The sequence below is a fragment of the Puma concolor genome, chromosome B1 (assembly GCF_028749965.1).
Source record: "Puma concolor isolate L17-30 chromosome B1, mPumCon1.1.hap2, whole genome shotgun sequence".
Taxonomy (NCBI): domain Eukaryota; kingdom Metazoa; phylum Chordata; class Mammalia; order Carnivora; family Felidae; genus Puma; species Puma concolor.
The window spans coordinates 21088533-21105208 of NC_141670.1; the positions used below are offsets into that span (position 1 = coordinate 21088533).

General features: G+C 43.8%; 1 protein-coding gene across 1 annotated transcript in view; it reads right to left on the reverse strand.

Annotated features, from left to right (window-relative positions):
- Window positions 1-16676, reverse strand: part of PDGFRL (platelet derived growth factor receptor like) — a 70360-nt gene that overhangs the window by 43493 nt on the left and 10191 nt on the right. The window contains exon 2 of the mRNA XM_086702868.1: window positions 7974-8271. Within this exon, the coding sequence (XP_086558994.1) occupies window positions 7974-8271 (298 nt within the window). The remainder of the gene's footprint in view (window positions 1-7973; window positions 8272-16676) is intronic.

The following is a 16676-nucleotide window of genomic DNA, read 5'->3' on the forward strand; positions in this document are numbered from 1 at the left end:
ATATATATTATAGAATAAATAATAAAAATAAATATTATTTATTATTATTATTGAGGGAAAAGAAGAACAAACAAAATTAAGGGAGGGTTGCCCTGGAAAGATGGACAAACAGTGGGAAAGCAGGAGGGGTGATGGGCAGAGGAATCATGAAACAGAACATTCCAGGGCACCTGGGTGACTTGGTAGGTTAACCCTCAGACTTCAGCTCAGGTCATGGTCTCGTGGTTCGTTAGTTCAAGCTCTGCGTCGGGCTCTATGCTGACAGCTCAGAGCCTGCAGCCTACTTCAGATACTGTCTCCCTCTCTGCCTCTCTCTCTCTCTCCCTCTCAAAAATAAATAGACATTAAAAACAAAAATGAAATAGAACATTCAATAAATAATAACAAATATACTCAGAAAAATATCCTTGCTGTTTCTGATCCCAAAAGAGTGGAGATCTATGTGATCTGGGATGGACTAAATCTGAAATTACAATCTGAATCCATTTCAGCACCTAAACATACCGAATCTTCAGCGCATTACTGTTAGCCTCGGAAGGACCACCTAAGCCATTCAAGTGCCCAGTGCTCTGAGAAGACTCAGGCCGACCAGTGAATTTATCCCGCAGGGGCACAGGAACTAACAAATGCCCACCCCTTTTTTATCTGTGTGTTTTGGGAAACTGAATTCTAGACTGCTGAAAATAGAACTTGAAACTGACCAAGTCTAAGAGTAGTCTAAGAGAAGGAGAGAACTATCAGCACAAGGGTGCAACTATTTTACCCAACCGGTCTTCCTTTGAAAGGTTTCTTTTACTGGCGAAAGGATTAGAAGCGTAACACGGCTGAAACCTGCCATCTAGTGGGCCTTCTAATCACATGGGTTCCCCAACGCGAATGGAGCAGGCATAAGGGGAGACCCGGAAGAAACCCTAGACAGCATCATCTCGGGTCATCCCTGGCAGTGGTCAACGTCCACTTGCAGGATGAGGGGCCATTGAGGGGCTTCTTTCAAAGCAGCCCAGTGTAATGTTTTCCCTTTCTGATGTCCACAAAGCTAACCGAAATCGATGTGAAATTTCAATTAGTTTCAATTCAAAGCAGTCCTAGCAAGAAATCAGTGCCCCCTCTGGGAAAGCGTATAACATCTATTCCTGTGATGAGTCTTAACTTTAAGAAATCAGATTTGTAAGTCAAGTACTCAAAAAGCTAAAGAAAAAAAAAAGTCAACATCAAATCTCTCTTCCCTGAAGCCACTACCTCCAGGAGGACGAGAGTGCTCTTTGGTGTAAGTGTGTCCCATCAGACACACGTCAGAGCACCTGGGCAGAACCACAGCTCTGTGTTGGGGACCAAGAGGCCAGGGTCTAAGGCTCACACTGACCCTCACCTTCTGTCACTCCGGACCAGCCATCTACCTTCTAGAATGCTCAGTTTCTTCATTTGTTAAGAAGACACTGAAGCATAATGGCTACTAAGGTTACTAAGGTCCTTTCGTCTCTCAAGTTCCATGACCTTGTTCCTGGAGTCACAGTTCTCATGAGTCCAGGGGCCTGACTTCTGACCCACTCTGTGCTCAGTGCCCAGCACCATACTCACACTCAGACACTGATGGAGGGTCTGTGTGTACTGGGCGCTGTGCTGGGTCCTAGGAAAACACTGATGAATAAACAGACACCATCTCTGCCAAGCCTTTAGCTGAGTGAGGGACATGAACACAACATAACGACTGAGGTGATTGTTCTGTTGCTGCTGAGGGCTTCAGTGAGGGTGTATAACTGGGCCTAGTATAGGGCAGGGACTGAGAGGACCTGACAGGCCTGGGTCTGAAGATTGGACCGGAGGTCTTGGAATACGTGCATGACAGGCAGGAGGACCCAAGTGGGCAAAGACCCAGGCAAGAAGAAAGGGTCTGGGCATGCCTGGGCATCAGAAAGGGTCCAAAGAACCTGGAGTGTGAAAAACAAGAGACTGAAGTGAAACGAAACAGAAGAGAAAGACAGAGGTCACCTTATGCATGGCCTTGTGGGCCATATCAGAAGTTTCAAGTTAATTCTAAGAGCAACAGAATTGCTGTAATGAAGGGCTTAAAGCAGGAATGTGACAGAACCAGATGTGCTTTTTTGAAAGGTCTGACTGCTGGTGGAAGAGTGAGGTCAGGTTCAAGATTGGGTACAGAAAAGCTAGGTTACAGGATTATGCTGTAGTCCACGCAAAGACTAGAGTCATTGCTGCCATGGTGGAAAGAAGAAATAACTAAAAGTTATCAAGAAATAACTAAATAGCAGCGTCATTGGGGCATCCAATAGTAGTTGATTGGATGTGGAAATAAAAGGGAAGTGTCCAAGGTGATTCCAGGCCTTTGATCAAGGGCAAGTGGGTAGAATTAGTGCCATTCACTGAACTGAAGGATACAGGAGGATGACCAGGTGTGGAGAAGGCTTATGAGCTCAGTTTTAGATGACCACGTTTAGAGAAAGGCTCAGGCACTTGAGCAGGCCGCTGGAGAGTCGTATCTGGTGCTCAGCAGAAACAGTTAGGTGTGCCCTATGATCGAAGGAAGGCATTTGGCAGCATGTAATGAGGAGAGAAGAAGACACAGAACCAACATTTAATGTCTGGGGGAGTAGGTGAGCAGAGCTGGTAAAACAAACTTCAAGGAGGGGCCCGCGAGGCAGGAAAAAAACTGGCAGAAAATGGTGCTGTGGAAGCCAAGCGTGTTCCCTTCTGCTGAATGGACCGGTGGAGCAGGTCACACGAGGATTGACAAGAAAGCTCTGGATTTTGTGACCTTGACCTTGGTGATTAAATGTCTGTGGAGTAGTGGTGCGGGAGTCAGGTGGAGTAGGTGGAGGGTAAATAGGAGAGGACAGAGGAGACAATGAGTGAAGAGAGAGAGACTCCTCCAAGGAGCTTGACTGTGAAGGTGAGAGAGGAAGGTGGCTGGAAGGCACTTGGGGGCCAAGGCAGGATTTCTTAATATGGAGAAGGCTTATGGAGAGGACCCCACGGAGAAGGGGAGCTTGAAGATGCCCAACAGAGAGGCAATAACTGATATCTCAAGGCACCTGAGAAAGCATGCAAGGGTGAGATCCGGGTACAGGCACAGTTTGGTCTCAGGAGGGAGGGAGAATCCTTCCTCCACTCTAACTGTAAGAACAGAGAAGGAAGAGATGTGCTAAGATGAAGTCAAGGCAACTCAAAGGCTCCGATTTCTCAATAAATTGAGAATTTCCTTAGCTCAAAGTGAGACAGATGGAAAAGATCAGAGGTTTAGGAAGAGAGTAAAAGTGAGCTTTCTGAGAAATCTCTCCAGCTTTGCCAGATACAAGTGACGTGACCACAATCTAATTGCACCCATCCGGCCGCTCTATGGGTTCCTCCAACAGTGCTCAGTGCCCAAGTGTGGGCAAGAAGAAGTGGGAGAACAGGTTCATTTGGGGTTGGAAATTTCCAAGAAGGAATGAAGGAAAAACAGAGGGCAACATACCTTACTTAGGATGGATTCAAAAGTTTGGTGGAGGGGTCCCTGGGGGGCTCCGCTGGTTGAGCATCTGACCTCGGCTCGGGTCATGATCTCACAGTTCGTGAGTTCGAGCCCCGCGCTGGGCTCTGTGCTGACAGCTCAGGGCCTGGAGCCTGCTTCAGATTCTGTGTCTCCCTGTCTCTCTGCCTCTCCCCCGCTTGTGCTCTCTCTCTCAAAAATAAATAAAATGTGAAAAAATTTAAAAAAGTTTGGTAGAAACAACAAACTCTGGAGTCTAATGAGCACAGAAGGAGACAAGATGGATAAAGAGGGGACGTTGCTGGGGAGGGGGTGTCAGCTGACGAAATGGCTCCATGAGATGAAGCAACAAAAGGCTGAGGTAGTGGGGATGGGTCCAAGGTGGCACGGGACCCTCGATATAAAATTCATCCATATTTTGTCGTCACCCTCCACCCCATATATACAGTGCACACGTCGGCACTAAGTGTATTTATCTCTGAATGTTGAATGAACAAACGCATGATGAAGAACTGGCTTCCGATATGATCACTAATCCCCTGGGGAAACCATCGACTGTTTCCTGAGTTTTGTTGTGTGCCAAGGCACTGTTCAAGGTGCTAGGAATCTGATGACGAACCAAACAAACGTGGTATTTGCCAGCAAGGGGCTTAGATTTTCATGGGGGAAGATGGACACAGGCCCCAGATTACAAAGATTGATTAAGTAAGTGAAAAAGGAAAGATGTGTGCAGTCTTTTGTGGATCTTCTGTATTAAAAGTCATGTTGGCTGTGCATAGTTCCCTGATTTATCTGAGTCTTGGTCGCAATTAACTTTCCCAAAAGATCACTTGATTATTGTGCTTGAGAAATATACACTGCTTAGTAATGATTAGTTGCAATTCATTGAACATTTACTAGGGGCCAGGTTGCGCTTACAATACATAATATAATCTCCATAATCCAGGTGAGGAAAGTGGGTCTAGGCAAATGACTGAACAAAGATCACTTTGCTGGTTCGGGGCGCCTGGGTGGCTCAGTCAGTTGAACTTCTGAATCTTGATCTCATAGTTCGTGAGATCAAGTCCCAGTTGGGCTCTGTGCTGACAGCACAGAGCCTTCTTGGGATTCTCTCTCTCTCTCTCTCTCTCTCTCTCTCAAAATAAATAAACTTAAAAAAAAAGATCACTTTTCTGGTTATTAGTAAAGGCAAGACTCCAATCTAGCTGTGCCTCAGCCTGAATTCTCTGTTCTATAACCCATTCCCTCTTCTGGTCAGGAGATTAAATTTGGACAAATGTGGTAGCATTGTGGACTTTGTTCCAGAAAGCTACCAAAATTCCTTAAAATGACCAGGCTTTGTTGTAGGCACATCTGGGGAGCTTCCAAACCCAGAGCTGTCAGAATACTGGAAAGAACTCATTCTACAGGAAAAGAAAACACAGGATGAATACTTCCCCTCTATCCAAAGGTACCACGTCCCGGGAAAGATGTCAAGAGTCAATTTGTTGAATCTCTGGTGTCAAATAAATCATGATTTTGTTGTTGTTGTTTGATATAGACTCATGACTAGATGTTTTTCACATTTTTCACATTTTTTTAATAAAGTCCTTGGGGGCCGACATCTGTCTTTACTTTCTTATAAAGCCCTGACTGTGCTTTGAATGAATACACTTTAATGTTAAGAAGTCAAAATTGGCTTTTTCAGCTTTTTGATGTTTCTCTTCAATTCAGATTCATGTTCACTTTACTTGGAGTCCTCAGGATATTTTCAAACATATCGTGGCTAATACAACTTTGAAAATACTTCTAGAAAATACTAAATCTTCAGGGGCCAAATCATCTAGGCTTAAAACACTTAGTGTAAGTCCAAGATTAACTGTTCAGAATAATTTAAAATAGCTAAATTCTGGTGGTAAACAACATGTATTACATTTTTGTTTAATTTTCCCTTGGAAAATTAAGTCATTTAAAAGGTATATGGTTGCAAATCTGTCCAGATGTGTTCCAAGCAGGGGATGCACACACACAATTTAAGTGTGGACATGAAAACAGGAAAAACCATCTGATTGTTTCACCCCCAGCTCTTCATCCAACCTAATAGCCCTCAAGAAAAACTACATGGGGCGCCTGGGTGGCGCAGTCGGTTAAGCGTCCGACTTCAGCCAGGTCACGATCTCGCGGTCCGGGAGTTCGAGCCCCACGTCGGGCTCTGGGCTGATGGCTCAGAGCCTGGAGCCTGTTTCCGATTCTGTGTCTCCCTCTCTCTCTGCCCCTCCCCCGTTCATGCTCTGTCTCTCTCTGTCCCAAAAATAAATTAAAAAAAACGTTGGAAAAAAAAAATTAAAAAAAAAAAATTAAAAAAAAAAAAAAAGGAAAACTGTGCACTATTACATCCCATGAACCCAGAAGAGTATCTTCAGAATAAAATGTGGAAAAGTCTTAATACAAGAGGTTAGACAGCTGGGGAAATAGTAATTGTATGTATTTTAATTTATTTATTCTGCAAGGTGTACGTGTGTAAGAAGGGGAGAAGATTGGGTAGTCATTCAACAGCTAAATCAAAATGCCAAGGACTCAGTTAAGCCCCATGAAAAGCAGAGATAAAAAAAAAAAAAGGGATTCATGGCGTGCCTAGGTGGTTCAGTTGTGTGCGTGGACTTTGGCTCAGGTCATGATCTCCCCGTTGGTGGGACTGAGTCCCATGTTGGGCTCTGTGCTGATAGTTCACAGCCTGTTCTGCTTCAGATTCTGTGTCTCCCTCCCTCTCTACCTGTCTCCCCCCAACCCCCCACCCCCCACGCCGCTCGAGCTCTCTCTTTCTCTCTCTCAAAAATAAACAGTAAAAAAAAATTTTTTTTAATTAGAGAAAATTAAAAGACAACAAAAAAAAGGAGTCCTAAGTATGAACACTGCTCAAAAGAGGATGTACCCTCGGCCATGGGGAAGTGTACCCCTGGAGGCAGGACACAGACTTCCCAGACAAAGTGACAGCAAGGCTGAAGTCAGCCAGGTGCAGAGGGGGCCCCCGAGGGAGCCCAGGCCAGTGAAAGCAGCAATACTAATCTAGAGATTCCAAGTTCAAAGAGGTTCTCATCCCTCAGGGGAAGATGTTAGACTTGACCCCAGTGGAGACCCACCCGGTAAGCAGGGGAGTGACAGGATCAGGTCGCATTTTTAAGACCTCAATCCAGTGAGAAGGAGCCCGGGAGGACATCTGGGTGTGGTTCTTGCGGTTCAAGACCTGAGGTGAGGGGCAACACTGGCTGGGGCTGGGTCGGACTGAGAGGATGTGGGGGTTTGGGAGGAGCGGGGGATGGGGGGAGGCCAGGACAATCCCCAGGCTAGTGTCTGAGCGGGTGAGCAGGTAGGGATGTCCTAGAGGGAGGGGAAGATGTGTGGGGGCGAGTCTGTGCTGAAAATGAGCCTGTCAGGAACAGGAGGAGTTTCTGATGCCTGAGATGCTCACTTCTCCATTTGAGTCATCCCAAACAAGCGATATCCTGCCTTTCCCTTTCCTAAATCATATGAAGAAAAGGCTGGAAAGAATCTTAGAAATCATGCAATCCCATCCCCTTTATTTTGCACATGAAGAAATGGAGATGCAGGGGTTTGGGGGGACCCCCCTCCCAAATATGCACCGGATCCCCAGCCCTGGAGGCCCCAGGCTCCTCCCAGGACTCGCTGAAGTGTGCTCCGTGTTTTTGCTCTTTAACACTTTTCCTAAGCATCATCTTAACCACTTGTCTGGACAAGAAACCCAGGCTCCTGAAGGTTCTCATTCAAACATGAGAAATCTTTGGCCTCTCACCAACTCAAGAAGCCCTGGATATAAAACTCATATGCTCAGGAAAGTAAAAACAAACCAGAAGCAGTTGAAAAGTTAAAAACCAGTTTAGGTTGGCATCGCCTCAAGTTGCTCACAGGCATCTGCAATTAGGGCATTTCAGTTTTCACTATGATTACATAAAAATGACAGAAAGCAGTGACCGGGCTCGTTATTTTTACTATATGAATTCTTAAATATCTCTACGCATCACAGTTTCAATCACTGGTCACGTGGCTTCCTATAAAGTTTCACTGTTTTAACTCACGTGGATAGGATCTGCAGTACTTTTTTAAAGATTCTTTTCGATTTTTATATATTTTGAAAAAGAGAGAGAAAGAAGGGGGGTGCAGGGAGGAGCAGAGAGGAGAGAGAATCCCAAGCAGGTTCCAAGTTGCCAGCGCAGGGCCTGACGTGGGGCCTGATCTCATGAACCGTGAGATCAAGACCTGAGCAGAAATTAAGAGTCCCTGCTTAGCTGACTGAGTCACCTTGGGGCCTTGGATTTGCAATAATTTTTAAAAACTGGACAAAGAAATAAAATCTACAGTGTTTGCTTATTGAGCTTTCATTTTTTTATAAGCTATTAGGGTGAAATCGTATATGTCAGAAACAATGCCGCGCTTAACAAAGGAAGGACCCTTGACCCAACGCAAGTAAAACGATAAATAAATAAATGCTCACCTGAGACGGGAGTCCTTAAAGGTGTCGAGATAGGGAGGATAACTCCATCCAATTTTGTTCCCTTTACACCGAAGCTCGAGGGTTTGCCCTGCTGTCAGACTCAGGGTGGCTGCAGGTTTCTGGAAGCGGCCTTTATCCAGCATCTGGATCATTATTGACTGCGTCTTTGGTGTGCCGTCAGCTGCGTCCCTGTCCTTTATTTTAGGAATTCTGGGTTTCACCTTCTTGTTGGTGGGCTTGATTCTGTTCTCTCCCGGCTCCTTTGGACGCTTGTTCTTCGGAGGCTGTTGGCCAGTGACTAGTACAAACGTGAGGAAAGAACAACGCACTCAAACCCGAAGGATTCAACACCTACAATGGGTAACTTTGGGGCACCATTCTCCTTCATCAAAATAATTTTCAGGAATAGCCATTATCTCAGTTCACTCTTTAGTTGCAAAACAACGAGTAACTGAAAGGGAATGTATGTTAGCTTCAGAGATTTTATTCAAGGCGCGCCTGGGTGGCTCAGTCAGTTAGGCGTCCAGTTTCGGCTCAGGTCATGATCTCACGGTTGGCAAGTTTGAGCCCCACATCGGGCTGTGTGCTGACAAGTTCAGAGCCTGGAGCCTGCTTTGGATTCTGTGTCTCCCTCTTTTCTGCCCCCACCCCACTCACGCTCTCTCTCTCAAAAATAAATAAACAGTAAAAAAAATAAATAAAAGATTTTGTTCAAATTCAGTGAAATATTGCACTTGTGAACTAAAATTTGCACTTACCAAACAAAAAGACCATTGCCTGTAGTTCACGCTGTGTCACAGTCTTTAAGGGGCCACAGAGAATTACAGCATCAGAGTCACTTGATTTAAGGGCTGTTTCCGGTCCTTGGGGTCTCAGGGTGACCTTTGTTCATTCTGAATTTACTGTTTATTTTTTTTTTTAAGTTTATTTATTTTGAGAGAGCGAGAGTGTGAGAGCAGGGGAGGGGCAGAGAGAGAGGAAGAGAGAGAGAATCCCAAGCAGGCTCCACACTGTCAGTGCAGAGCCTGATATGGGGCTCAAACTGGCGAACTGTGAGATCATGATCTGAGCCGTAATCAAGAGTCAGATGCTTAACTGAGCCACCCAGGGGCCCCTGAATTTGCTGTTCAAATGCAGAAATATGTACCCTTCAGGGAGTACAGACACACTGAGTGGAAGCACACTCAGATTTCAAGCCACTACGAACTTTCTCTCAACTGAGCGTGCACAGTGCAGTCTGTGTGTATCAGGGTAGACGGTGTCCACACAGCGTGCAAAGTTGAGGAAGGAATAAGCACTACACCTGTGCTCATTTAAAGCTTCCATAGAGCTCTTAAGAGCTCAAGGGTAACTGTAGCATTGGTTTAGAACTCAGTCAACAAAATATTTTGGGGAGGGAGGATTATTTTATCACCAGCATTGTTGATAATTGCAGGCCAAAGGTGATAATAAAAAGCTGACCTACTGTGAGTCCATTTTAGTCCTGTTTTTCCTTTCTCTACAGACAATTCACCCCTTCCTGCCTGCACCCTTGGAAGACTGCTCCCCCTCGCCTGCCCTTGAGATGCCTCCGGGCCCCAGAAACCCCCCATGTCCCACATGCCTGCCCAGCCGTGCGCCTGTGTGCACCCAGCAAGGATGAGAAGACTGTGCCGTTTCAGTTTGTCTATTTGCATGAGCTCAAAGGCAACCTCACTATATGCCCACAAAATTGCAAAATGTCCTGGGTCCTGAGAAGTCATTTAGGTAAAATTCCTTTGTTATAGATTTAAAAATTTAAGAAGACCCTTAAATGTTAAGTAAGTTGTACACAGCTGGTTAGTGGCAGAATGTGAGTAGAATTCACGTCTTCTGACTCATTCCAAGGGCGTGTTTCGCTGTATGGACATAAATATCCTGCATATATTTTGAATAAATGACTCCAAAAATCTCGGCCGAGTGAGGAAATTGCAGGGCATTTGTATAAAATGGGGAAAAGTAATTAATCAGGAGAAAAATCTTCCCTTTCTTGAGGGATGCATTTATTTATCTAATATTACCCTGGCATACGTACTTAAGACTTGGGGTGGTCAAGGGCACCTGGATGGCTCAGTCGGTTAAGCATCCCATTTCAGCTCAGGTCATGATCCTGCCATCAGTGAGTTCGAGCCCCGCGTCGGGCTCTGGGCTGATGGCTCAGAGCCTGGAGCTGCTTCGGATTCTGTGTCTCCCTCTCTCTGCCCCTCCCCCACTCACACTCTGTCTCTGTCTCTCAAAAATAAACAAATGTTAAAAAAAAAAAAAAAAGACCTCAGGTGGTCAAAAGTACCAAGTCACTGCAAGTGGGATCAAGGGATGGCAAAAGATAAGTGTTGTAAGCACTTATACCAGAGGCCAGGCAGGTGACAAAACAGGGTGAGCCACATGGTCCTGGTGAAGCCATGCCCCTAAGGGATGCTGCTTCTGCTTTGGCAGACCCTGTCTTTAAAAAAAATTTTTTTTTAAATGTTTATTTAATTTTGAGAGAGAGAGTGTGTGTGAGCGAGCAGGAGTGGGGGAGGGGCAAAGAGAGAGGGAGACACAGAATCCAAAGCAGGCTCCAGGCCTAGAGCTGTCAGCACAGAGCCCGATGCGGGACTCGAACTCACGAACAGCAAGATCGTGACCTGAGCTGAAGTCGGCCACTTAGCCAACTGAGGTGGCCCCGGCAGACCCCTGTCTTAAGGAAGTACATGCTCACAGTTGCTGGGTCTAAGGCCCCCAGAAGATGGCAAAAAGGCAGATCTCCTCTGATGTATAAATATCAGAAACCCCATTTTTAGAAACTTCAGGTTTGAATCTCTGAGGTTAGAATCTAGGCAGTAATTTACCTCGGAGGGGTGGGGTGACCGGGAGGGGACATGAGGGGCATTTCCAGAAACATCCTCTCTCGATCTGGGCTAGTTACACGCATGTGTGCAATCTGTGAGCATTTCACGGAGCCATACTCTTATGTACTAAAAATTCACCTGATTTGGACACTGTGTAATGATAAACTTGGTTTCCTTTGCATGTTACCCTTTGCCCTTTGAAACAGGAGCCATTCAGACTCCACTTTTAGTTCAGCTGAGCCCAGACCCTGGAACCAATCCCACTCTGAACTCAGTATCAATCAACATCAACTGCTGCCTTCTTCAGGCTTATATGCCTTGCTCCCTGGGCCCTGCTCTTTTCCATGACTTCGGGTCCAGTTGAGAGCCCTCTTTCTTTCCCGAGGCCTGTGTCATGGGCCCTGCTGAACTTCCTCCCTCCTTCTAGGGAGCAGAGTTGTGTTCTTGAGCATCAGTCCCCAAGATGAGTCCCCATCACCTGCTGTTGAACCTGCTGTTTGCCAAGACTTCCCCTGGTCCTGCATGTTTGGTTTATTTACCCCCTAAAGTTCTAATGACAGAGGGGGATGGGCAGTGGCATAAATGCACATATTTCCCCAACCTTCCAGAAGGAGAGGCACCCTAACCATTGAGAACATGTCAGATCAACATGAGTATGCTAATCCAGCAACATCGGTTGTGAACATAAGCCTCAGTTTTGGGATAGAGTAAAAGTTACAGCACTTTACTTAAGGTAGAAAATTAAAGTCTACCGTTATGATGTCCATCATCCATGCCCCGCGGCATTTTCATCACACTGTGTCTATGGGACTCGTGGACTTTTGGGTTGAAGTCTTATGGGATGTGTTTTCTTTATCATGTAACAGGATTTCAAGCTATCAGAAATGACCACAACTGTCTGCAAGTTTTATGGAATTTAGATAACAGTGTTACTCACATGACTTCTAAGCTCTCAGATCCTATGGGACTCTGCTACTCAGGAACATTAGATTACCTACTTATGGAGAGTATGCATCCAAACAGGTGGCATTATCCCTGCGGAGTACTTTGACTGGTTTACCGAACAGACCCACCAATTGATCTAACTGTAACTGCTTGACCATGGAACTGGTCCATAGTTTGATAGCAATGACACTAAGTTACAGGAGCCACTTACAGCCACACAGACACCCAGACAGATCTGGGATTGAATCATTCCCAAATTCTATGTCTAACTTCTTAAAGAATATGACTTTTCTGTCTAACTATGTCTAAAAAAGGTCTTCAAAATTTATATGATAGGTAAGTGAGAGCCCATTACCATTTCATGTTTGAGACTATCGCATAGTAGTATTTTTATAGAGAAATAAGTGGTAAAATACACAAACTATTAAATATCATTATTGACTTCAGATCCTAGCTGCCACTTACTAGCAGTGGGACATTGGGAAGTTACCTATTCTCTCCCTATCTCTGCTCATCTGCAAATTGAGAATTATATGGTGATAATGATTATCTCATCGACTGCTATGGGGATTAAACGAGTTAATACATTTAAATGCTGAGAGTAGGGGCATCTGGGTGGTTCGGTCAGTTAGCGTCTGACTTCGGCTCAGGTCATGATCTCACGGTCCGTGAGTTCGAGCCCCACGTCAGGCTCTGTGCTGACCGCTCAGAGCCTGGAGCCTGTTTCAGATTCTGTGTCTCCCTCTCTCTCTGCCCCTCCCCTGTTCATGCTCTGTCTCTCTCTGTCTCAAAAATAAATAAACGTTAAAAAAAATTTTTTTTAATATAAGTAAATAAATAAATAAAATGCTGAGAGTAGTGTCTGACCCATAGTAAGTGCTAGCTACTTGCTGTTTTGATTGTCTTGTGATGACATCTCGTGGTGATCTCCATGATAAACTTGTGATGGAAGCAAAGCAATTATTCTTCTTCCTAATTTACAGGTGAAAAAAACTGAGATCATAGATGCCAAGTAGCTCATCGCAGGTCACTAAGAAGCTAATGAAAAAACAGACCCTTGGATAAAAGGTCTAGACTCTTCTCAGTTCATGCTATTGTCTTTTGATTCACTTAAAGATTAGCATATTGTAACAGTTTCTTTTCTTCTTCCCTTTTCCCCCCTCACAAATCTCATGCATAGCACCATTGTCCAAGTGGTTTCTTTGTGTGATATGCCCCAGGCTTTGGCAAGAAGTTCCAAATCAAACAGAATATGATGCCAAGGAGAAGGGTACAAGCTTCCTGGAATGGCTGGTTTTGCTTTTCCAAGGCATACATTAGAATCCCGAAGTGAGGAGACACTGGTCAAAAGCCTGTCTCCAAAATAAATGAGTAAATGTTACAAAGCAAGAAGTAAGCAGGACAAAGGACTATAATTCTGCATCACCAACTGAGGGTTGCAACGAAACGTTTAATAAAGGTGACCTGACTATTAACCTCTCTAATTCTATAGAATAGAATTACGTTGAAGGAGTTACAAAATAAAATTAAAAAAAAATCAGTAGCAGAATCACTGACAGCTGCTCAGATGAAGACTTGATATGAACACAGTCATTAACATAAAGATCTGTAGCTGTTTACCTTTTTCTCCTCATGGACAGGTAAGGGGAAAGGTCTCACTTGAAGGTAGCATGAAAATAAGCACACTAGAACTTTGCTGAGTAGCTCAGGGGTTCCCCAGAAAGTTATATAAACTGATGAAAATGTCCTACTCTAATGTTTTGATTCTTCATGAAACACCCCACAAGGATACATACACCTCCCCAAGGACAAAGCTGAGGTGGGAAACCAATGATACTTGGGAGATGAAAATAGAAAGCTAAGAGCCTTTTCTTTCCCTACTCTACCCCTTCTCTTTTCGAGAACCCCACTCCAAAATACCCTCCTACCATTTCTTAAAGTAGCATTTTCCTAAAAGAGCAATTTCTAAGAACAAATACTTCTATTCCAGGATGAGGCTCTTACTTTGTCAGCTCCTGCCCGACTGTACCAGGTAAGTGGCCTCTCCAAAGTGGCTCCCACATGACCAGCCTCAACCAAAAGTATGCCACGGCAGTTGTGGTCCAGCCACAGCAGTTGTGGTCCAGCCACAGCAGGAAGGCCCAGGTAGCCCATGTGGGGTGATCCTGGAATGTCTGCTTCTGGTGACCAAGAAGGATTGCACTTCTGGGCCCTATAGGACACCATTTACATGACACCAGTTCTTCAAAACTGGGAGATGTAGTTAACCTACCTAAAACACAGAAACAAACACAGAGAGTCAGAGCATGAGGAGACAGAGGAATATGTTCCAAACAAAAGAACAGGGCAAAACCTTAGATGGAACTAAACAAAATGGGAAAATAAGCAATCTATCTGATAAAGAGGTCAAAGTCATGGTCTTAAGGTGCTCACTGGACTTGGGAAAAGAATAGCTGAACACAGTGGGCTCTTCAACAAAGAGAAAGAAAATATTAAAAAGAACCAATCAGAGATGAAGAATACAATAACTGAATAAAAAATACACTAAAGGGGATCAGTGGCAGATTAGAAAATGCAGAAAAAAATGGATCAGCAATCTGGAAGACAGGGTACTGGAAATCACACACACACATGCACGCATGCACGCACGCACACACACACACACACACACACACAGACAAAAGATTTTTTAAAAATGAGAGTAGCTTAAGGAACCTCTAGGACAACATTAAGCGTACTAACATTTACATTATAGAGGTGCCAAAAGGCAAAGAGAGAAAAGGACAGAGCATTTATTTGAAAAATAATAACTGAAAACATTCCTAACGTGGGGAAGGAAACAGACATCCAAGTCCAAGAAGCACAGAGAGCCCTGACCAAGACGAACCCAAAGATGTCTACACAAAAACACATTAAAACTGAAAGTCAAAAATTGAAGATAAAGAGAGAATCTTAAAAGAAGCAAGAGAAAAGCAACTAGTTGTGTACAAGGGAACACCAAAAGACTATCTACTTGTTTTTGAACAGAAACTTCACAGGCTACAGCGGGGGGGCGTGGTTATAATATATTCCAAGTACTGCAGAAAAAAAGCAACAATCTATACTCTAACCTGCAAGATTATCACTCAAAGTTGAAAAAGAGATAAAGACTTTCCCAGACAAACAAGAGTTCAAAGAGTTCATCACCTCTAAACTGACTTTACAGGAAATATTAAAGGGACCTCCTTAAGATGAAAAGGCCATAACTGGAAGAAAATTATGAAAGAAAAAATCTCACTGGGAAAAAGCAAACATACAGTGAAAGGGATGGATCCACTGCTTATGAAGCCAGTGAGAAGGTTAAAGACAAAAGTAGTGGGGCGCCTGGGTAGCTCATTTGGTTAAGTGTCTAACACTTGATTTCGGTTTCAGTCGTGAGCTCACGGTTGTGAGACTGAGCCCCATGTTGGGCCCCACGCTGAGTGTGAAACCTGCTTAAGATTCTCTCCCTCCCTCCCTCTCTGCCCCTCCCCCCCACTCTCTCTCTCTCAAAAGACAGAAGTAGTAAAATCAACTATATTTACAATAATTACTTAAAGGAGGCACACAAAAAAATAATGTAATATGACATCACGTACATAAAACATGGGGAAGATAAAAATGTAGCGCAGTGCTTTTAGCATGTGCTCAGACGTAAGCAACCATTAACTTAAAAATCAATTGCTATATACATAGGGTAGTATGTATATATATATATATATATATACCTCACGGTAACCAGAAACTGAAAACATGTAATAATTATACTAAAAAAAAAAAAAAAAAAAAAAAAAAAAAAAAACAGATTTCTGAACATAGAACTAAAGAAAGTCATCCTAAGGGAAAAGGGCAAAGGAAGACAGGAACAGAGAGAACTATAATGTTTATCTTGAGAGAGAGAGAGCGTGTGAGCAAGTGGGGGAGGGGCAGAGAGAGAGAGAGAGAGAGAGAGAATCCCAATCAGGCTCTGTTCTCTCAGCACAGAGCCCAGCATGGGACTTAAACTCAAGAACTGGGAGATCATGACCTGAGCCGAAACCAAGAGTCAGATGCCAAACCAACTGAGCCACTCAGGCACTCCAGGAACAGAGAAAGCTATAAAAGTGACCAGAACACAATGAACAAAATGGCAATAAGCACGTATCTGTCAATAATCACTTTAATGTTGATAAATGCTCCAATTAAAACACATAGGGTAAGTGAATACACAAAAAATAAACAAGACCCATCTCTATGCTGACTGTAAGAGATTCAGTTCAGAGCTAAAGACACAAACAGACTGAAAGTAAGGGATGGAAAATGATTATCCATGCTAACGGAAATTTTTGAAAAAGAAAGAAAAAAAAAGAAAAGAAAAGGAAAAAAAATCTGGGGTAGCAAAACTTCTATCAGACAAAAGAGACTTTAAAACAAAAACTGTAAAAAGAGACAAAGAAGCATATTCTATAATGATAAAAGCATCAATCCAGCTGGAGGATATAGAAATTGTAAAGATCCATGCACCCAACATGGAGGCACTAAATACAAAAGCAAATTTTAACAGACCTCGAGGGAGAATTTTGCAGTAATACAGTGACAGTAGGGGACTAACATGCCCATTTGTTATCAATGGATAGACCATCCACACAGAAAACCGAAAGGAAACAGTGACTGTAAGCAATACATTAGACAGACAGGCTTCACAGATATATTCAGAACATTCCATCCCCAAACAACAGAATACACATTCTTTACGAGGGCGCATGGAACATTCACCAGGACAGATCACATGTTAGACCACAAAACAAGTCTCAGTGAATTTAGGAAGACTGAAATCATACCAAACATTGTTTCTGACCACAACAGTATGACACTAGAAATCAATTATGATGGGAAAAAAAGCTAGAAAAAA